At 43.4% G+C, this 22,663-nt stretch overlaps 2 protein-coding genes across 2 annotated transcripts; one reads left to right on the forward strand and one right to left on the reverse strand.

The window, feature by feature from the left end:
* Nucleotides 1-222: 222 nt before the first annotated feature.
* On the reverse strand, nucleotides 223-738 carry LOC138877948 (uncharacterized). Its single transcript, XM_070157594.1, has one exon. It carries the CDS (start codon nucleotides 736-738, stop codon nucleotides 223-225), a length of 516 nt encoding a protein of 171 aa, XP_070013695.1.
* A 3,967-nt stretch (nucleotides 739-4,705) lies between these two features.
* On the forward strand, nucleotides 4,706-5,311 carry LOC104222999 (uncharacterized). The gene has a single exon (XM_009774351.1). The coding sequence runs from the start codon at nucleotides 4,706-4,708 to the stop codon at nucleotides 5,309-5,311; it is 606 nt and encodes a 201-aa protein (XP_009772653.1).
* The last annotated feature ends 17,352 nt before the right edge of the window (nucleotides 5,312-22,663 follow it).

Below are 22,663 nucleotides of genomic sequence, written 5' to 3' on the forward strand. Positions count from 1 at the left end.
AGCTAACGGAACTAACAAAATTCCATTCTGAGGTTGTCTTCATACTGCTCCGACTACGGTCAAATTTCTAACACTTAAACTCTCATTTAGGGACTAAGCGTCCCAAAACTCTCTGAAACTCAAAACCAAACATCCCGGCAATTCAAAATAGCAGAAACAAACACGGGGAAAGCAGTTTATAAGGGATCGGGGCGTAAATTCTTAAAACAACCGGTCGGGTCGTTACAGTGATATAAGTTCATAATACTTTTTAAATCCTGTCTCTCGATATTGCTGCTGCAGGAGCATATTCGAGGCATGAAAAGTGGTGAAAGTTTTCTCCAACATATCATGATCAGTAATATTATCACCAAATAATTCCAATTGAGAAATAATTCTAAACATAGCAGAATTATATTCACTTATAGATTTAAAATCTTGTAGCCTTAGATGAGTCCAATCATAACATGTATGTGGAAGAATGACCATCTTCAGGTGGTCATATCTATCTTTCAAATTATTCCACAGTATGACTGGATCTTTAATAGTGAGATATTCCATTTTCAAGCCCTCCTCAAGGTGATGGTGCAGGAATATCATTGCTTTGGCACGGTCTTGGTTTGATGCTTGATTTTTATCCTTGATGGTGTCTTCCAGACCCATCGCATCAAGATGAATTTCAGCATCAAGCACCCAAGATATGTAGCTTTTGCCCGATATATCCAGGGGTACAAATTCAAGCTTAGAAAGATTTGACATTATATAGCAAAAGAAAGTTCGTACCACAGATACTTTCAAAGTATTTGCTCGAGATGGTAGAGTCTCGTGTTGATAACGTGTTATAAAATAAAGACTATAAAGTAAAGACAAGTATAGACAGAAACTGATATATTATTCAACTTCAAACTGATGTACATAATGAACTGAAATCTCTTCTATTTATAAAAGAAAGGAAAATGTTGTGTAAGCTGCTACAATACCAGATATGGATAATCTTCTACTGAGAGTAATGTTTATCCATAACAGAGTACTGAAGGATAAGCTCATTATACCAAGTATAGATAATCTTCTACCGGGGTTAATGTTTATCCATAATGGAGTATTGAAAGAATAAGCTTATTGTACCCGGTATGGGTAATCTTCTACCGGGGGTAATGTTTATCCATAAGAGAGTATCAAAAGGATAAGCTTATTATACCCGGTATGGATAATCTTCTACCGGGGGTAATATTTATCTATAATCGAGTACCGAAGTGATAAGCTTATTCAGGAGGTTTATTTCCAATAGAGTACTAAATAGATAAACATATTTACGGCGGAGTCTCATATGGATAAGCTTCTTCATGAAGCTTATTTACAACGGAGTACTAAATGAACATCCATAATATAGTTTATTTATAACACTTAGGTGGTATATTGGAATTTTTTAGGCGGAATTCATGCATGATCTATCCAATTTCGAGGCGATAATTCTTGAATATTCTATTTTAAATTTATATGATAATTCTTTATTAATTCTTCGAGACACGAAAGTAAGAAGTGTAGGTGGGGTGCAACCCCGGGTCATGGGGTTGAGTCACCAAAAAAAGCAATAGCTTCATCAAAGGGGTGATGGGAAACAGGTATAAACAGTGAAAGCAAATAGCCAGGATCACTTGCATGTAATATAGACAACACATAATCACAAATTTATTCAAATGTAGAATCGATACTTATCTCTTGAAGCGTGAACACGATCGCGAAAAGAACCTCCAAGCAAGAGCAAAACCGCATACGAGATCATCCTCCAGTTCCACAGTCTTCTGTTGTGTGACCCAAATAATGTCCAGAATTGGCAAAACTCATGTGGGTGAGTTTCTCCTAGGAAAATCATGTACTAAAAATATGGCCTTCTTATGGAATAAAACTCCTTTATATAGCCACGGGTTTTAGGGTTTAAAATATTTTTCCAAACTGTTGGGTCTTCCTTTTGTACCAACAAATAGAATTTCATTTAATTCCTAATTATTCAGGCACAACAAGGACCGCAGAATTTAATTAACGAAGCTTCCTATTATGGACTTAATTCAGAATATTCGAATTAATACTACCATAAGAAATTACGAATTATTTCATTTAAAATTCGTAATTGCACTCCTCAGTTCAATTTCGAAATTCATCAATTAAACCTTATATAATTCCCCATATTAAGATCCAGATACAAATCAAATAAATTAAATTACTGACAATTGCATTAATTGATTATTTTCTTTAGACTTTCTCTTAACTTATTTTAGGTGACGGATACAAAATCCACCTGCAGAATTTAAACATAAAAAATTATAAACTTTCATAATGGTGTATCATCAATCAATAGACCGAGACATGGATTCTATCAACTAACTTGTATACAGTAAAATATGCTATGTTAAGTGGCCTCTTAAGAGAATGACACGTGGAACTCAAGGCGGGGGACAGTTAGAACCAAAGGCAATTATCCCATTTGTCAGCGGAAAAAATGACACCCGAAAAGATGCAACAAATACCGTTTAATCGATAGCATTTAATGAAGAATATTCCACAGTATTTAGTGTACTGCCCGTTACATAGAATTTGTCACTTATGCTCACCGTTACACCTTCATCAATGGCCCTCATAATTGAAGGGCACGATACTAGGACCTTGTTCCCGAGCCATAACTATAAATAGTGAGCTCTATTATCATTGTAAAGGACACAACTTTTTTGGCAAACTTACGCTATAATAAATTAGAAGCTTTATACAATTTTACTTTCTTGTTTCTTGGTTTCATCACTGTCGTTCCCGGAAGCTCTACCTCTGAAATTGCTATTTTTCGTGATTTCATCTTCATTTCAAGGCTAAGTATTACGCATATTTTGAATTATTTCATTAATTCATGATCAAATTAATTCACTTATCTAGAAACCATGTATAAATTTAACTGTACTATTTTACGGGTAAACAGTTTGGCACCCACCGTGGAGCCTAGGCATCCATGTAATTAAGTTGATCCTTGACCTTTTTAATAACATATTTTGATTATTTGTTTTAGCAAAAATCATAACAAATGGCAGATAACGGTGTTAACAACACACACAATCCTGAGGTTCGAGGAGACCAACCTCATTTTGAGGATTCAATTAGTAACACCCATAATGAGGGGAACGATGCCACACCGGTCCATGATAGGCGGTACCCGCGACATGTTCGGGAGGCAACTCCCGATGATGCTGAAGAGGAACATGTTGTTGATGCGGTAAGGGTCCTACAAGAGCAATAAGAGATCATTCTAGGCCACCTCACACAAGAGGATAAGGCTATGATGGATTTGAAGCATGCATTATCGGGGGATTCCAATAAAGCAAATAGACGAGATCTAGTTCCTCCCGGCACAGCCGTAAATCAAACAACGCAGAGGATCAACAACAACATCTCGAGGGGCGAGGTTGGTTCCGATGGGGCTGGGGGGAGATGATCCAACCCCAATAATGAAAGTGTTCCCTTTAAGAATGAACTCTTACAGTTTATGAGAGAAGTAAACACCCGCATAGACCAAATCCCGAGCTCACCACCGGTGCTGAAAGGTCCAGACTCGAGGAAGTATATTCAATTGCTGTACAAACCAAACGCATCACCCAAATTAATCCCGAAGCGGTTTAAAATGTCCGATATGCCAAAGCATAATGGAACTTCAGACCCTCAAGAGAATAATACCACCTATACAATGGGGGTGAAGGGAATAATTTAGCTCCCCGGGAGATTTAATCTGTTTTGCTGAATAAATTTGGAGAGACTCTCACGAGGGGAGCCTTGACATGGTATTTGCTGTTACTCGAGCATTCCATTGATTCCTTTGAGGTGTTCGCGGATTATTTTATTAAGGCTCTTGCTATAGCCAGAAAGGTGTGGGCTCAGAAGGCCGACATATTCAGAATTGCACAAGAAGAATCCGAGTTGCTGAGAGAGTTTGTTACTCGATTCCAAAAGGAGAGGATGTTTCTCCCGACTTTTCTGGATGAATGGGCGAGTGAAGCATTCACCAAGGGTCTAAATCCAAGAAGTTCAGACGCTTCCCGAAAACTGAAGGAAATCTTGCTTGGTTTCTAAATAACGACTTGGGCGGATATCCACAACCGGTACAATTCGAAGATAAGGATCGAAGATGATCAGGTTGGCTTCCCATCGTCGACAAAAGGACGGGAGAATAATAAAGAAAAATCAAAAGACGACTTCAATACGGAAAGACGGTCTTTGAGGGGCCGGTTTTTGCCCTATGAACAGATCAAAGACTGCAGTAGAGGCTCTTGGTCAGTAGATAGGTTCTCTACCGACAGAAGGATTGATTGCGGTCGGAACAATAGATCATTGCACGATAAATAAGTATCAAGTACGCGGGATCCTTCTTGCCCCAGGCTTTTAGAATACAATTTTAATGTCAGTGTAGTAGATATAGTATCATCTATGAGAAACACCAAAGAAGCATGGTTCTCAAAGCCAATTAGGTCTGATCCCAGCTAGAGGGATCCTAACTTGTGGTGTGAATACAACGGGATGAATGGCCACCGGACTGAGGACTGTTAATATCTCCAGGAAGAAGTGGCAACATTATTGAAGAATGGTCATCTTAGATAATTCTTAAGTGACCGGGCCAAGAACAACTACAGTTGCAATGGGATCACGTGGAACCCTCGAAAGCAAGAGAAGATCCCAGCTCTAGACGATCAACATGATCTTCGGTGGGAACAAGATCAACGGGGTCACCTTCTCGGCAGTAAAGAAGACGAAAGTATCAATAATCCATAGCAAGAGACTCCGAGAAGTTGCTGAAGACGACATCACTTTCACGGAGAAGGACGTATACGGATTGTTGTTATCATACAATGATGCATTGGTAATTTCGTTAAATGTGCTAGACTTTAAAATCAAACGTGTTATAGTGGATCCTGAAAGTTTCGCCAATATCATACAATGGAGAGTATTGGAGAAAGCTAAACTCACCGGAAGTTTCATTCCGGCCGCAAAACTCCTCCTCAGATTCAACCTCACGAGCGTGACAACCCGAGAAGAGATTTTGTTGCCTACAAATGCTGAAGTAGTTATAAAAATGACTCTTTTCGAAGTGGTGGATGGTGATATAGGATATAACATTATTCTAGGAAGACCGTGGTTGCATGAGATGAGAGTTGTACCGTCAACATATCACCAGTTGCTGAAATTTCCAATGCCTCAAGGAATTAGACAGATAAGAGGAGACCAACCGGCGACAAGGGAGATGAATGTGATTTTGGTCTCCAGTAGCAAACAAAAGGAGCAAGCGACAAAGCAATTATAGGAACTGGGTGCCTATTCCCGAATCGAATGAGGTTAGCCCGGGGTAGAAGTGACAGAATCTTATCTGGTGCCAAGGTATTTCCAGAACTAGAAGAGATGGATGAAACAAAATCCACGGCGGAAGACCTCGAGCAAGTTGCATTGTTTGAAAAGTTCTTAGAATAGAAATTTCACTTGGGGGCAGGAATCCACCCCGAGCTCAGGTTTGGCTTTATTGAATTTCTTAAATATAATGTCGATTGTTTTGCGTGGTTGCATACAGATATGATAGGTGTCACACCTCCTTTTTACGCACCCGCGAGGGGGCGCAGGGGAGTTTTTTTCCAATTAAAGGACAATCGAAACGGGATTGGTTTAATTATTTCAGAGTCGCCACTTGGGAGATTTAGGGTGTCCCAAGTCACCAATTTTGATCCCGAATCGAGGAAATGAATGACTCCATATTTCGGTCTGCATACCAGAAATCCGGATAAGGAATTCTGTTAACCCAGGAGAAGGTGTTAGGCATTCCCGAGTTCCGTGGTTCTAGCACAGTCGCCCAACTGTTATATTCGGCTTGATGATCTGATTTTATACAAATATGAACTTATGTGCCAATTTTATCTTTTAACCGCTTTTATCATTATTATTATTTTTACAAGGAATTGCAACGTCGCGAAAACATACCTCGAATCACGTTACATCAATGTACACGTGATTATTGACATATCTCGACTCGGTTGAGATTTGGATTTGGGTCACATAAATGTGCACCCGAGTTAAGGAAAATAAATTATTAAAGGCGCGCTTAAAGCAACTAGCGTGTTGTTATTTTGGGGAAAGCCATGAAATTCGCTTAAACGGCATGTCCCGAATTCTAAGTATTTTATATATATACATTTAGAGGGCCCCGCACTTTGTACATTTTTTGTTTGTCGAGGCTCGTCTCATTCCTTATGAAAAGAATTTGCAGCGTCATGGAAATGCATCTCAGACCACGCCACAATCAATGTACCCGTGGTTAGAGACACATTTCGATTCCGTTGAGATTGGGATTTGGGTCACATAAATGTGCACCCGAGTTTAAGGAGATAACATTATTAAGTACGCGCTTAAAGAGACTATCGCGTTATTATTCTGGGAGGGCCGTGAGATTTGCTAAACGACCCATCCTGGAAACTGAATGCTTCGATAATATACATTTAACGAGGGCCCCGCAGCTCGTGCGTTTTTATTTATTTTTGTCGAGGCTCATCTCGTTCTTATTTTAAAAGGATATCCTATAGCAACTACGTTTCTTGTCGCGTTTGTCTCTACTAATTGAAAACAGTAGATAGTCCTAATTAATTACGTGCTTGCAAGTTATCTATAACAGCATTCGGAAATGCTTAAAATTCAAAAAATGAGGCTGCATGCACAGTCAGCCGAACAAATAATCACGGGCCCAAATCCAGCTCATACGTGATGGGCCAGACCTGGGCCACTGTCCATCTGATGCGGACCTGCCTGGTCCGTTTCTACCTAGGCTCAACCTCCGTGAGGTTGAGACCGTAAACTTGTGTCTTTGTCCTGTAGGTGTGGCTGATTACTAATTATAGCGAAACAATTCATCCAAGGGAGACGAGCTTAGCTAGGAATGGATAATTTTATGCTTAGTATGTATTAAACGACATGTTGCGCGATTAAACCGAATCTGGGATGCAACCTATAGTATTGGGAATGTTTTACCTAACCACATGCATATATAGACTTACATTCAATTGTCCTACATTGACGTTTATTAGACAGACAAGCTACTTCCAGCATCCAAACAAAATAAAATTATTCTACATTACATGAATACATAATGTAACACTCTATGTATAAAAGACACTCTTCAGGTCTTTTCATTTGTATTCATGCTCAATTTTCCAATTACATTTGACAGTGCATTGGTTGTGTACCTGGTATAGAGGACAAAGAAGAAAGGAATGATCAGATGGGCAGTATGCAATAAACACAGCAACAGCAGATACACAGCAACCACAGCAACAAACCAACAACCACAAGTGTTTTCCACAGTCCACAGACAACCAGCAACAATTTCCAAACCAAAGAAAACCAAAGATGGTCGAGCACCAAACAAGTGATCCCAGAAAAGAGTAATGAGATGCAGCCAAGAAAACCCAAAATGTTCAATGCAGTAACAGCAGAAAATCAATAACCACAAAAGCTGAGCCAACAGCCAACAACAATCAGCAAAGATAGCTTGAACAACTTGAACTCTTACACAGTTTTCAAATGATACTCATTCACAGTATTCTGAAATCTCTTTCTGTTTTGTTTTTTCCCTTTTTTCTTTTTCTGAAGACTAAAAGTCCAGCCCCTTTTTAGTTGTGCAACAGCTTATTTATAAGCCAACAACCCAGTGCAGTCAAGCTGCCTGGATCCTCCCAGTTACAATCTGCCCATACCCCTTAACTCCCCATGCCTAGAGGCATCTTTCTCGGTAAACTTAATTAGCCCCCCATGCTTTGTCCTATTGCTCTAATCAAGGATTATGGGTGCAATAAAGTATTCATTTGAACCCATGCTCTTATGTTTTGTTTCCCATTGTTATTAGGTTAATAGTATTTTAATTAACACTTGACATATTCTTAAGTTAAACCCCTAATCAGACTTTGTCTTATGCCAAAACTACCCTTAACCTTGCATGTTACTGTATTACCATAACTCTTAATAATTAGTATATAAACCTCTTTGATTTCAGCTAACTACTGACTATTTAACTTAGACTCAACGCTGCCTTCAGGTGAATCTGTTAGCTTTCCACAGTTAACAATCAATTTTCAGCCTAAATTCAAGCCAATGATTCCAATTGGTGCCAATTAAAGGTTACAAGTTGGTCATGCCGATACAAGTAACACCAACAAGAAACAGGCATAGTAATCAATACTGAAATGCAACTCCTGATTTTCTAATCTTTCCAGTGAATTTAGTTGACGACGCTTATTTAAACGACTACGCGAACTATAATATACAGCAAACAACCACCAGAATCAACAAACAAATCGACTTTAAACTCAAAATGTACACACAGGGATAGACGAGTCAGAAACCAAAACAAACCAGAACATGTACGACAGATAGAGTTTAAGATGACAAAATAACAAAAGGAAAAATACCTCCGGAACCTGAAACTAAGACTGACTCAATGCTCGAACTCGGGCCCGGTGATTTTGGGGTCTAATGGACTTTAACCGAAGCGTTCTCAACTGAGAACACTTTCGTAAAAGTCTGCTAGGCCCTGATCCTGCCACTGATTCGGACAAAAACCCATAGATCTGAATCCTAGGGCTCCTGAGGTTTGATTTGGGAACCGTTCAATTCCCGTCAGATTCGAACGGGACCAAAGCTATTCAGGGGGTGAGGGAGGTTAGGAGGGACTGTGGTGTGAGTTTGGCGCCAATCGGTGTAGGTCTGGTTTTTGCTCGAATCTTCGTTTGAAGATTCGAGAAGCTACGGGTTGATTCAAGGTGAACGGTTAACGGATTCATGTTCAGGGTGGTCGGGTGCATCGGGGATGTTATTTTGGTGGTCATCGGAACTGTGGTTACCGGGCTCACGGGGGAAAACCTAGGCTACTAGGGTTTGAAAGGAAAGGGGTCTTGGGGAAGATGGTGTACAGTGGCTGAAGGGGGGGTTTGGTTTGGGGGCGTGGGGTGTAATGGAGAGTTTATATATGTATTGAGGGTTTAGATCTTGGCCGTTGGATCAAGTGAGATCAAGGGCCAGGATCTACTCATTGAAGAGAGACGACGTCGTTCGGGGGCTGATAGTGGGTTATGACCGGGTAGGGGATTGGATCGGGTCATGTTGACGGGTTTAGAGGGAAAGCCTGGGTCCGTTGGATCAAGGGGTTGGACGGCTCAGATCAATTGCCTAAGACGACGTCGTTTGGGGTTGAATGAGTGTCTTGATTGAGTCAGATCAACGGCTCCAATAAGGACGCTGATACGGCGTCGTTTGAATCGATGTTTGGGCAGGCCAGATTTGGACTGGGTTTGAGTGCCGGTTTTGGGCCTCTTTTTTTTTTGTTTTATTTTCTGGGCCCAAATCAATTTTAATCACTCTTTTCTTTGTTTTTTTCTAATTTCAAACAAAAAATGAAAATAACAAAATAAATAATAAAACAAAAAATGAAATTAAAACAAACAACAATGTAACACTTCAACACAATTATCACACCCTAGAACGAACGATGCCCATGTATATATTTTCGAATTTCGTTCTTTTTTAACGACTGAATTATGATTTTTGATTATCCCGACAGACATGCTTTGTATTTTGATCGGTGAGATTAAATGTAAAATGGGCAGACCCAAAAATTACTAACAACACATGTCACGGAAAACGACAAATTGTACAGTGAGGCCATTTATCACTATTTTTTTGTTTTCTTTTTGGAGTGATTGCTCGTGAAGCAAAAATCACGTGCTTACAGCTTCCCCTCTTTGCCCGAAGACACGAAGGGTTTTCGCGCAAAGATAAAGCAAGCGATTTTTTGCCCGTCCGAATACTCCGTGTGAAGCATTTTTGAAAAAGATTTGACCGAACCTTTGCTTCAGAGGTTTCCTACATATCCTGGGCTGAACAGGAATCAGGTCAATGTAGTTCGGGAAGTTTTGGTAGCTGGGACTACCGTATGATTGTAGTGTTTGCTGCTGTTGTGTGTTGTTGCATGCTGCTGTAGGATGTCACCGCTCGCCGATCTCCTTGTTACATTATTCTAAAAGGAAAAACAAGAAGCTAAGCTAGACTATGGATCATGAGATCTCATCCATCTTCAACTTGTTTTTGTTGCCTTGCTTTCTTGTCGGTTAACGCTTTCCTCTGATGCCTTTATTTTGTGTACTTGGGGGATGATATCGGTCCTTCGCCTTTTCTGAATGCCAGTTTTCATCACTTCGCTTGATCTGCTGGGAACATGGCCCTCTTCTTTAGGCCTTTCAATGGCCTCTCCCGTGGTATGGCTTCCTTTATCAAAATTGTTATGTTGAGCATGCTATAACGTTCCCAAACTGCTTCTTTTGAGACACGTCCCTTCTTCCTTTGAACTGCGCGCTTGCCTTTGCGGCCTTCTGCTTCTTGGTGCTGGGAATTTTATTGTTTCCTGCTTGGGGATCTCTGTTGTACCCTTCCGCCTTCAGGTGAGGTTACTGATTCCACAATCTAGAGCTAAAAAGTATTCCCGCATTTTACTGGTGGGCGACCTAGAACTTAAATGTATTCCCGCATTATACTGGTGGGCGACCTAGAACTTAAATGTATTCCCACATTTTACTGGTGGGCGACCTAGAACTTAAATGTATTCCCGCATTATACTGGTGGGCGACCTAGAACTTAAATGTATTCCCGCATTATACTGGTGGGCGACCTAGAACTTAAATGTATTCCCGCATTATACTGGTGGGCGACCTAGAACTTAAATGTATTCCCGCATTATACTGGTGGGCGACCTAGAACTTAAATGTATTCCCGCATTTTACTGGTGGGCGACCTAGAACTTAAATGTATTCCCGCATTTTACTGGTGGGCGACCTAGAACTTAAATGTATTCCCGTATTTTACTGGTGGGCGACCTAGAACTTAAATGTATTCCCGCATTTTACTGGTGGGCGACCTAGAACTTAAAAGTATTCCCGCATTATACTGGTGGGCGACCTAGAACTTAAATGTATTCCCGCATTATACTGGTGGGCGACCTAGAACTTAAATGTATTCCCGCATTTTACTGGTGGGCGACCTAGAACTTAAATGTATTCCCGCATTATACTGGTGGGCGACCTAGAACTTAAATGTATTCCCGCATTATACTGGTGGGCGACCTAGAACTTAAATGTATTCCCGCATTATACTGGTGGGCGACCTAGAACTTAAATGTATTCCCGCATTTTACTGGTGGGCGACCTAGAACTTAAATGTATTCCCGCATTTTACTGGTGGGCGACCTAGAACTTAAAAGTATTCCCGCATTATACTGGTGGGCGACCTAGAACTTAAATGTATTCCCGCATTATACTGGTGGGCGACCTAGAACTTAAATGTATTCCCGCATTATACTGGTGGGCGACCTAGAACTTAAATGTATTCCCGCATTATACTGGGGGCGACCTAGAACTTAAATGTATTCCCGCATTTTACTGGTGGGCGACCTAGAACTTAAATGTATTCCCGCATTATACTGGTGGGCGACCTAGAACTTAAATGTATTCCCGCATTATACTGGTGGGCGACCTAGAACTTAAATGTATTCCCGCATTATACTGGTGGGCGACCTAGAACTTAAATGTATTCCCGCATTATACTGGTGGGCGACCTAGAACTTAAATGTATTCCCGCATTATACTGGTGGGCGACCTAGAACTTAAATGTATTCCCGCATTTTACTGGTGGGCGACCTAGAACTTAAATGTATTCCCGCATTTTACTGGTGGGCGACCTAGAACTTAAATGTATTCCCGCATTATACTGGTGGGCGACCTAGAACTTAAATGTATTCCCGCATTATACTGGTGGGCGACCTAGAACTTAAATGTATTCTCGCATTATACTGGTGGATGACCTAGAACTTAAATGTATTCCCGCATTTTACTGGTGGGCGACCTAGAACTTAAATGTATTCCCGCATTATACTGGTGGGCGACCTAGAACTTAAAAGTATTCCCGATTGTTTCCCCGTTCTTCCGAGAAAATTTTTAACAATCGTCAGAAAATTTTCTGCCCCGATTTTTGGTGACTTCCCTGGCGTTGCATCTTGCTGCCATCATCAATCCTTTGTTTTCCTGCAGCAGACAAAAGGATCTAATTAGTTTTTATCGTGGTGGTAGAGGGTGCCTTTCCGGCGGATGATTTTTCCTTTCTTCTCTTTTTCTTGCTCTATGTCCCCATAATTGATTAGTGGGCAGAGTTGCCTGCTGGGGGTCTCTAGCCTGCTGGGGATTGGCTTTCAATTAATCCCCTTTTCTGCTTTCTCTTTAAGCACATGCTGTGGGAGTCTGCTTTTAACTCCCGAAACCACTCCCTTTAGGAGCTTACTTCCTCCAAAATTGCCGGGCACGATCACTGCATTGCCTGGGATCGGCTTTTAAGACTGTTTGTATTATCCTGCATCGGATGAATTCCCCTCCGGTTTCTGGTAGTAAGCTTTGAAAAATCCTTTCAAGACAAGTTTAGGAAAAGAAATAAAAGATAGAAAAAGGAGAAAGTCTTTCTGAACCAATATTCGGTGGGAGAAGAAACTCAAAAGAACTTATCTGGAGGACATGACTGGTCCCCGTGATCATGACGTGCACCACAGATTCCCGACCCAGTCTACTTGTACCAATCGATTTGCCCGATGGTCTGATTTGCTGGGGATGATAAAGGAGTGGCCATTTCGTTTCGAATGAGGTAGCTTTTGTTGATCTGTCTTGTCGCCTCATAGTGCCCTTCGAGGGGTTTTCACTAATGAGACTCTCTCTTTTCTCTCATCTCCCGGTGCCTTATGGTGCCTGTGAAGGTTTTCACCAATAAGACTCTCTCATTTCATATCCCTCATCTTACATCGCCTCTCGGTGCCTGGGAAGGTTTTCATCGATAAGACTCTCTCATTTTATTTCTTTCGAGGAATCGGGGTGTTGTAGATACGACCTTCTCTTCTGGAGATTCCTTTGACCATCAATTCATTCCCAGTCTTACGATCCTCTTCTTTGCTGGGGATCGGTGTATTATTCTCGGCCTTATTTGCCTGACTTGGCATCTCTTGAACATTGATCGGGAGGTCTTTTGGACGTTGATGTTGGTTTTGGTGTGGGGTTAAAGAAAGGCTATAAAAATGAAAATAATTTGATGGGTTATGTGCTACAACTTTTGGAATCAAACCTTTGTTGGAACTTAAAACATAACCTCTGCCCCAGTTTTCTTGCTTGGGGAATTTTATTTTTCACACTTATGTTGAGCTATGTGCGTTACGCACATTGTGCCTATTATGCATACTATGTACATTATGCATCCTATATTCACTATGATGCACACTATGACCGAGCCGTGAGGCGCCTACGTATCCTCTTTGAGGAATCAGGTCAAACGTAGTTCCCACATTGTGCCTATTATGCATACTATGTACATTTTTTTTTCCATGTCTTTTCCATTAATGATTCCAAAAGAGGGGTATGAAAGAATAACTTAAGGCTCAAAGGGGGAAGCAAGGGTTAAAAGTGTTTGGATAGAAGAAATAATTGCCTCTGTCATCTCATTATCCAATAAATGCCAAATACAAACAAATAAACCAAAAATTGCCATAATTAAAGAAATTACGCATAATATCTCTTGACCGCATCTGAATTGATAGCCATGTCGACACATCTACCTTCGACATCTGTCAAACACAAAGCACCGTTGGACAATACTCTGGTCACGATATAAGGCCCTTGCCAATTTGGGGCGAATTTGCCTTTTGCCTCGACCTGATGTGGGAGGATCTTCTTCAATACCTGCTGCCCTACTTCAAACTTCCTGGGGCGCACCTTCTTATTATATGTTCTTGCCATTCTCTTCTGGTACAGCTGACCATGGCACACTGCTGCCAATCTTTTCTCATCTATCAGGCTCAACTGTTCCAATCGAGCTTTGACCCATTCATCATCATTAATCCCGGCTTCAGCGACAATTCGGAGGGACAGAATTTCGACCTCCGCCGGTATTACGGCTTCAGTTCCGTACACCAACAAATAAGGAGTTGTACCTATGGAAGTCCGGACAGTAGTGCGGTAACCCAACAAAGAAAAGGGTAATCTCTCGTACCATTGTCTAGATCCTTCCACCATCTTTCGCAATATCTTTTTGATATTCTTGTTGGCTGCTTCGACTGCTCCATTTGCCTTGGGACGATATGGGGTGGAATTGCGGTGTGTAATCTTGAATTGTTGGCATACCTCTCTCATCACGCTGCTATTAAGATTCGCACCGTTATCCGTGATGATCACTTTTGGGATCCCAAATCTGCAGATGATATGGGAATGGACAAAGTCCACCACCGCCTTTTTGGTTACTGATTTGAAGGTTTTAGCCTCAACCCATTTGGTGAAGTAATCAATGGTCACTAGAATAAACCTATGACCGTTGGATGCTGCCGGCTCGATGGGCCCAATGACATCCATGCCCCATGCCACAAACGGCCAGGGTGCTGACATCGTATGTAACTCCGTTGGCAGAGAATGAATCAAATCTCCATGTATCTGGCACTGATGGCATTTCCTTACGAAAGTGATACAGTCGTGTTCCATGGTGAGCCAATAACACCCTGTTCGAAGGATCTTTCTTGCCAATACATATCCGCTCATGTGTGGCCCACAAACTCCAGCATGTACCTCTGCCATAACCGTCGTTGCTTGACTGGCATCTATGCATCTCAACAATCCCAAATCCGGGGTTCTTTTGTACAATATTCCTCCGCTGAGGAAGAAACCATTCGACAAACGCCGAAGGGCTCTTTTTTGGTCTCCAGAGGCATGTTCTGGATATATCCCCATTCTGAGGTATTCCTTGATATCATGAAACCAGGGTTCGCCATCTGCTTCTTCTTCTATGGCGTTGCAGTAGGCGTGCTGATCACGGACCTGGATGTGCAGAGGATCAACATACATTTTGTCAGGGTGGTGCAGCATTGATGCTAAGGTGGCCAAGGCATCTGCAACCTCATTGTGAACTCTCGGGATGTGTTTGAACTTCACCGATCGAAATTGCTTGCTCAGATCATGCAAGCATTGTCGGTATGGTATGAGTTTTAGATCTCGTGTTTCCCATTCTCCCTGAATTTGATGTACCAAGAGGTCCGAGTCTCCCAAGACCAAGACGTCTTGGACATCCATGTCAGCAGCCAAGCGCAGACCCAGAATGCAAGCCTCATACTCGGCCATATTGTTGGTGCAATAGAAGCGTAGTTGAGCCGTAACAGGATAATGGCGTCCTGTTTCGGAAATGAGTACTGCTCCTATTCCAACCCCTTTTGCGTTTGCAGCTCCATCGAAGAAAAGCTTCCAACCTGGCTCCTCAGGTAATTCCAACTCATTTGTATGCATTACCTCTTCGTCAGGAAAATACGTTCTTAAGGGCTCGTATTTTTCATCAACGGGATTCTCCGCCAAATGGTCTGCCAGCGCCTGGGCTTTCATGGCCGTCCTCGTCACATAGATGATATCAAACTCTGTGAGCAGAATTTGCCACTTTGCCAACCTTCCCGTGGGCATAGGTTTCTGAAAGATATACTTTAATGGGTCCAAACGGGATATGAGATAAGTAGTATACGAAGACAGGTAGTGCTTCAACTTCTGAGCTACCCAAGTTAGGGCACAACATGTTTTCTCGAGTTGAGTGTACTTGACCTCATGTACTGTGAATTTCTTGCTAAGATAGTAGATGGCCTGCTCCTTCCTTCCTGTGTCATCATGTTGCCCCAATACACAACCAAATGAATTTTCCAAGACCGTTAGGTAAAGAATTAAGGGCTTCCCAGGCTTCGGCGGGACCAATACGGGTGGATTAGACAGATACCCTTTGATTTGGTCGAAGGCCTCCTGACACTCTGCCGTCCAACCTACCGCAGCATCCTTTCTCAGCAACCGAAATATGGGCTCACAAGTTGCTGTGAGTTGGGCGATGAACCTGCTGATGTAATTGAGTCTACCCAGCAAACTCATTACCTCTGTTTTGTTCCTTGGCGGTGGCAAATCTCGGATGGATTCAATTTTGGATGGGTCTAACTCAATCCCCCGTCGACTGACGATGAATCCTAGCAGCTTTCCTGATGGAACCCCGAATGCGCATTTGGCCGGGTTGAGCTTGATATCATACCTTCGGAGTCTTTGGAAAAATCTCCTTAGGTCTGCTACATGGTCTTCCTGACGCCAAGATTTGATGATCACATCATCGACGTACACCTCGATTTCTTTGTGTATCATGTCATGAAACACAACAGTCATTGCTCGCATGTATGTTGCCCCGGCGTTCTTCAGTCCGAACGGCATTACCCGATAGCAGTAGGTTCCCCATGGCGTAATAAACGCTGTCTTCTCAGCATCCTCCTCGTCCATTAGGATCTGATGATAACCCGCATAGCAATCCACAAAGGATCCGATCTCGCGCCCAGCGCAATTATCGATCAGGATATGAATGTTGGGTAACGGAAAATTGTCCTTGGGACTTGCTTTGTTGAGGTTGCGGTAGTCGACGCATACCCTGATTTTTCCATCCTTCTTTGGGACTGGTACCACATTGGCCAACCACTCGGGATATCGAGTGACCCGAATGACCTTCGCTTGCAACTGCTTAATTACTTCTTCTTTGATCTTTACACTCATTTCTGTTTTAAATTTCCTTAGTTTTTGCTTGACCGGAGGGTATGCCGGGTCAGTGGGTAATTTGTGGACCACTAAATTGGTGCTTAATCCAGGCATATCGTCATATGACCATGCAAAAACATCTTTGAATTCCATGAGGGTTTTGATCAATTCTTCTCTGACGTTCGGCTCGATGTGGATGCTAATTTTGGTCTCTTGGATGTTGTCAGCGTCTCTTAGATTCACAGTCTCAGTGTCATTTAGGTTAGGCTTGGGTTTCTCTTCAAATTGGCACAGTTCTCGGTTTATCTCTTCGAAGGCTTCATCTTCGTCACATTCAGATTCATCATCACAAACGACCTCTTGCATCATTGAGTTGGATTCAGATTGATTTATTAGACTAGGGCGAAGATCCGTTGTGCATGCCATGTCATGAGAACCAGTAAAAAGAGAACTGTTCAGAAAGAAAAAGAACAAAACAAAATTAAAATGGGACAAAAGAAAAGAACTTTATTAAACTTGCGGGATAAAAGGGTTCACACTTTTACAAAAACGAAAGTAAAATTTGGATTACACCCTTGAATAATCCGGACAAAACAAAACACACAAAACATAAATCAAAGCCTACTACCAAGACTCCCCTCGGACAGGAAGAGGAGTAACTGTCCAATTGTTGGTCTTGGCCTCAGGCCCCACAAACTGTATCTCTGCTCTGCTGGAACCTTCTCCAGCTTCCACCATACTGACATCCGCGAATAGCCTCTCAAAACTCTGATTCAGGTCTTCATTTATACCGATCAAAGGTCCTCGAATCTTTGGGACCGGCGACCCCTTGGCACTTGCTTTGACAAAAGACCTTGAGAGACGTGGCACTGGTTTAGGCGGAAACCAGACCCTCTTCTTCATTTTTCACGCTTGCTTCCTATCTGCTGCGGTTGGTTTGAACCCCAATCCGAAAGTTTCCAGATTTTTAGGAAGGGAGACAGGTTGGACAATCCCTTGAAGCTCGACTCCCAGGCCTTTTCCCGGCACAAATCCATTACCCAGCATTTCTGAGACCATCATGACTGTTGCGGCAGCTACCCTAGGGTGCGGGATGATTTCTCCTTCAGAAATTTTGTTGGCCGACCCTGTATCGAAAATCTGGTAGACCCAAGGACCTTTGTCATCAGCGGTCTCTATGAAAGGTACAATGGTTCCGCCCATGGTGCACGTTGTATCCTCGCCGTGTAACACGACCTCTTGTCTTTCCCACTCGAACTTCACCATCTGATGTAGGGTGGAAGGCACCGCTTTGGCTGCATGAATCCAGGGTCGTCCCAACAGCAGGTTATAAGATACTGTGGCGTCCAACACCTGGAATTCCATGGTAAACAGGACCGGACCAATGGTCAGTTCAAGTACAACATCCCCCACAGTGGCTGTTCCGTTCCCGTCAAACCCTCGGACACAGATATTGTTCTTGTGGATCCTTCCGTGGTCGATCTTTAACTGGTTCAAGGTAGATAGTGGGCAAATATTGGCGCTTGAGCCGTTATCCACCAATACTCGAGTTACCACCGAGTCTTCACATTTGACAGCTAGGTATAGAGCTTTATTATGCTCCGTACCTTCCACCGGCAGGTCATCATCTGAGAATGTTACCCTGTTCACCTCGAAAATCTTGCTGGCAATGGTTTCCAGGTGGTTTACAGAAATCTCACTGGGTACATGAGCTTCGTTCAATATCTTCAACAGGGCCCGACGATGCTCCTCAGAATGGATCAGTAATGACAACAGTGAGATCTGGGCCGGTGTTTTCCTCAGCTGTTCGACCACAGAATAGTCTTATACTTTCATCTTCCTCAGGAACTCTTCAGCCTCCTCTTCGGACACAGGTTTCTTGGTTGCAACTGGGTTGGCTCTTCTTAGCTCCGCCGGAGCAAAACATTGACCTGATCGAGTCGACCCTTGCGCTTCACAACTGACTTCTTCCACCTGTTTTCCCTTGTACATCACCACCGCCTTTTCATATTTCCAAGGCACAGCCCTGCCGTCAATCATCGGCAGTTGGACCACAGGTTTTATGGTCACCAGTTCTCTACATACCCCTTTTAACACGACTGTCGGTGTGGGCGGGATCCCTGATACTACCAACTTGCTTGGCTCGGGTTTGCTTGTTATGGCGGACGGGCTCTTTCCCAATATCACTACCGGCTTGACGCCTTCTCCCTGCGACTGTACACTCGTTCCTCCACTGGTTGAGACTTCTTTCGGGGCGGCTTGGATCATCATCACTGTTTGTGAGGGTTTTCTCAATTCTCCTCCCTCACACACCAACTCAATCATGTGAGTTTCGTGGTGCGCTGGCAGTGGGTTTTGGTTGATGTTAGGAGCTTCTGGTGTCTGGACCTCGATCTTATTGGTGTCAATAAGATCCTGTATGGCATGCCTTAATTTCCAGCACTTCTCGGTATCATGCCCGAGCATCCCTGAACAGTATTCACAACTGATTGATCGATCCAAATTCTGAGGTGGGGGATTTGGTTCTCGAGTCTGGACAGGACTAACCAAACCCAATTGCCTCAGTTTGTGGAACAAAGCGGTGTAGGTTTCTCCCAGCTCCGTGAAAGTTCTCTGCTTCCGCAACCTGTCATTCCTAGCATCTGGATTTCCCCGAAAGCCTGCCCCTGAAGGGTTTCTATACGCCCTTGGTGGCGGGTAGGTGCTTTGTGGTGGTGCATATATGTTCTGGGGAGTCGGCGCGCGCCATTGTGGGCGAACCGGAGGCTGAGTGTATGCCTAGGCTTGGTGTACGGAACAATGTGGTTCTCGAGGTGGATAGAAATTTTGTGGTGGGTTGTATGGGTATTCTGACCTGTGAGGTCTGGGTTGGTTGTAGTGCGGCCTGCCAGCCCTAGACCAACTGCCTGCCTCGACCGTGGCAACCTCTTCTTTCTTTCTTCTCAACGCACCTCCCGTGCCGCTTTGAATAGCCTGGGTTGTGGCTTTGAGTGCCGAATAGTTCAAGATTTTGTCAGACCTCAGACCCTCTTCTATCATGACCCCTATCTTGACCACCTCGTTGAAAGATTTTCCAACTGTTGTCACCAAGTGACCAAAGTAGGTTGGATCCAGTGTCTGCAAGAAATAGTCCACCATCTCTCCCTCTCTCATGGGAGGATCGACTCTAGCTGCTTGTTCTCTCCAGCGGAACCCGAACTCGCGAAAACTTTCCCCGGGTTTCTTCCCAGTTCTCAATAATGTGAGACGGTCAGGGACTATCTCGAGATTGTACTGGAAATGACCTGCAAAAGCCTGCGCCAGATCATCCCACGTGTACCACCTGCTGGAATCCTGCCTGGTATACCATTCTAGTGCAGATCCGCTCAGACTTTGGCCGAAATAAGCTATCAGCAGCTCATCCTTGCCGCCTGCCCCTCTCATTTTGCTACAGAATCCCCGCAAATGTGCCATGGGATCACCGTGCCCTTCATATAAATCAAACTTAGGCATCTTGAACCCAGCCGGGAGTTGGACGTCTGGGAAAGGGCACAGATCTTTGTATGCTACGCTGACTTGATTGCCCAGCCCGTGCAAGTTCCTGAAGGACTGCTCCAGGCTTTTGAACTTTCTCAATACTTCATCCTGTTCAGGGGCCTTAGCCGGCTTCTCAATCTCTGCCGGCACTTCCAAATGTGGATTGTAAGCCTGTGGTTCGGGGGCATGAAACGTAGGCTCGGGGGATAGTATTGTGTATCGTGAGCCTGAAACAATGGCTCACTGGTCGTCCTTTGCAAAGGGGCTGATGTTGGTCCCACAAAAATGGGAATATTGGGTGTTGGGAGAGGTTGATGGGGTGGTGGAGCTTGGGAATCATGAGGGCTTCTTTCTTGATGATAAAGGGGATTTGGGCGGCTTGTGGAAGGGCCAGAGTGAGGGTACTCTGGCGTGTGTCCCAGTGTTTCAGGGCTCTTTTGTGTTTTGGCTATGGCTAGCTGCATTGCATTCATCTCTAGTCCCATCCTTTCGATCTTTTCCATTGCTTCTTTTAATAACTGGCTCATTGGCCTTTCTTCCTCATTACTATTCTCTGAAGTAGTCATGCTCGTCGCTACCGGTCCTTTGGATCTGGTTTGGTATGAGTGTGTTGCCAGAGTTCTTTAACCACTAACTTGTCTGGTTCAGACAACAACAAACTTTGTTAGCGTTAGATTTTAACAGATTTGATCATAACACATAAAGGATGCAATGCACCTAGGCAGTTAACCGTTTCTACATGTTTTGCTTCAAACAACATGCGTCATCCCGGTTTGCTCATTCGTCCCTTTAAAGTATTTTGGGAAACCCTGCGTTTTATTTTATTTGTATTTTCTTTTCTTTATTTATTAAAAGCGGTCGAATCTTATGGGGATTGCCTACGTATCACGTCCCCACGTGAATCAGACCAGGCGTAGTTCTGCCTCAAAGTAAAGACATACAAAATTCTTCTGGAATCACTCAATTTCATTATCGAAAATTGCTATTACACATTACTTTAACAAAATAGCAACAGTACAGACTCCACGGTTTTAAACTTGGTTTGAGGAAAAGAAAACAACATATGGGGAAACAACAAACAAAACGAACAGGACTCGATCAAAGACTAATTTTCCAACTTAGGGACCCACGAGGCATCTTTCGGCCCTTTCGCGGCCGTAGGTGTAAGGTCTCTTTGCAAGCTCTTCAACTAGTTCATAATCCAGTGGATGCAGCCCATGATAGAGACAATGAGGGTTTCCCGATGTGTTTGTTCGCATGCCAAGCATTTCAGGAAGATGTAATGCCCGATCTCGTCAATTCTTGCTCGAATGTTGTCCCTTTCTGCGAACAACTGCCTCATCTGTCGGCTCTTTAATCCCAGCGTTTGTGCATTTGTGGCGAGCTGATCCTGGAACATCTCCATTTGCCTTTCCATCCTGGTCATTGCATTGTAATAGCGTCTTCTGTCGGCTTGGACATCTTGTGTTTGCTTGAAGATCCGCTCTTGCAGAGCGGAATTTGTTTCCTTTATCGCTTTGACGCTCAGTTCACAATCCCTCATGACCTGCTGTAGGCGCTTCCTCCGGGCCATTGTACCTTTTGCCCATTTGACCTTCATCCTTGCTATGCAAGCCTCTGATTGGTCTAATTCTTCTTGGCTCTAGATGACCTGATTTCTCAAACTGGCTATCAATCTTTCGTCGGAGCAACGCTTCTGTCGGTCGGATGTTATTCTTACTGGCTTGGCGAAGGCGGGCCTTCAGGGTTTGGTTCTCTTGGGCTAGCTTGTCTTTTTCAGCCTGCTCCTGGGCGACTTGCACGTTGTTTTCGAATACAATCCTTTCAACTTGTCATTTTAGCTTCCTGATTTCAACCAGGTAACCTTCCTTTTTTGCGAGCCAGTCCCATTGTTCTTGTGATGACTCAACAAAATCTTGGAGGTGAGGCCGTTTGGTTGGCCGTTCCACAATGTTCTTCTTGTTATGCCAAGCGAGATAGGCCGGCGAGACTTCACCCCTAGACATATCACCTACCCGAGTATTTGCCGTCAGATACTGGCATTCACTCCATATGCAACGAACTGTCTTTTCAGGAAATTGGCCGTCACTGCTGACCTCGACGGCATAAGTGCTGAGATCTTCGTCCGGGTGTAGTACTTGACATCTTCCTAACTGTCTCATTACCCTGTACGGGGCATAAGGTTGAATACCCCTGAGTCCCATCAAGAGGAAGTGAGGACTAGTGGCGGGCATGTATATGATTTCTTCCACAGAAAGCCAACCCAAAGTCCAGTTTATTTGATCTGCGGTGATGACCCGGAGATAGGATACCCATTCTTCAAACCCTCCCGGTGATCGGAAACCTGAAACCCTTAGGTTATAACCCTCGATGCAGCCCCCATTTGTAGACATGTAGCGCATATACTGAGGATGGTGACACAAGTGTTCGATCATCCACATCTGTAATAACAAGTTGCACCCCTCGAAGAAGTCTGTTCCGGCCTTACAAGCCGTGAG

Source organism: Nicotiana sylvestris, chromosome 9, assembly GCF_000393655.2.
Source record: "Nicotiana sylvestris chromosome 9, ASM39365v2, whole genome shotgun sequence".
Lineage (NCBI taxonomy): Eukaryota > Viridiplantae > Streptophyta > Magnoliopsida > Solanales > Solanaceae > Nicotiana > Nicotiana sylvestris.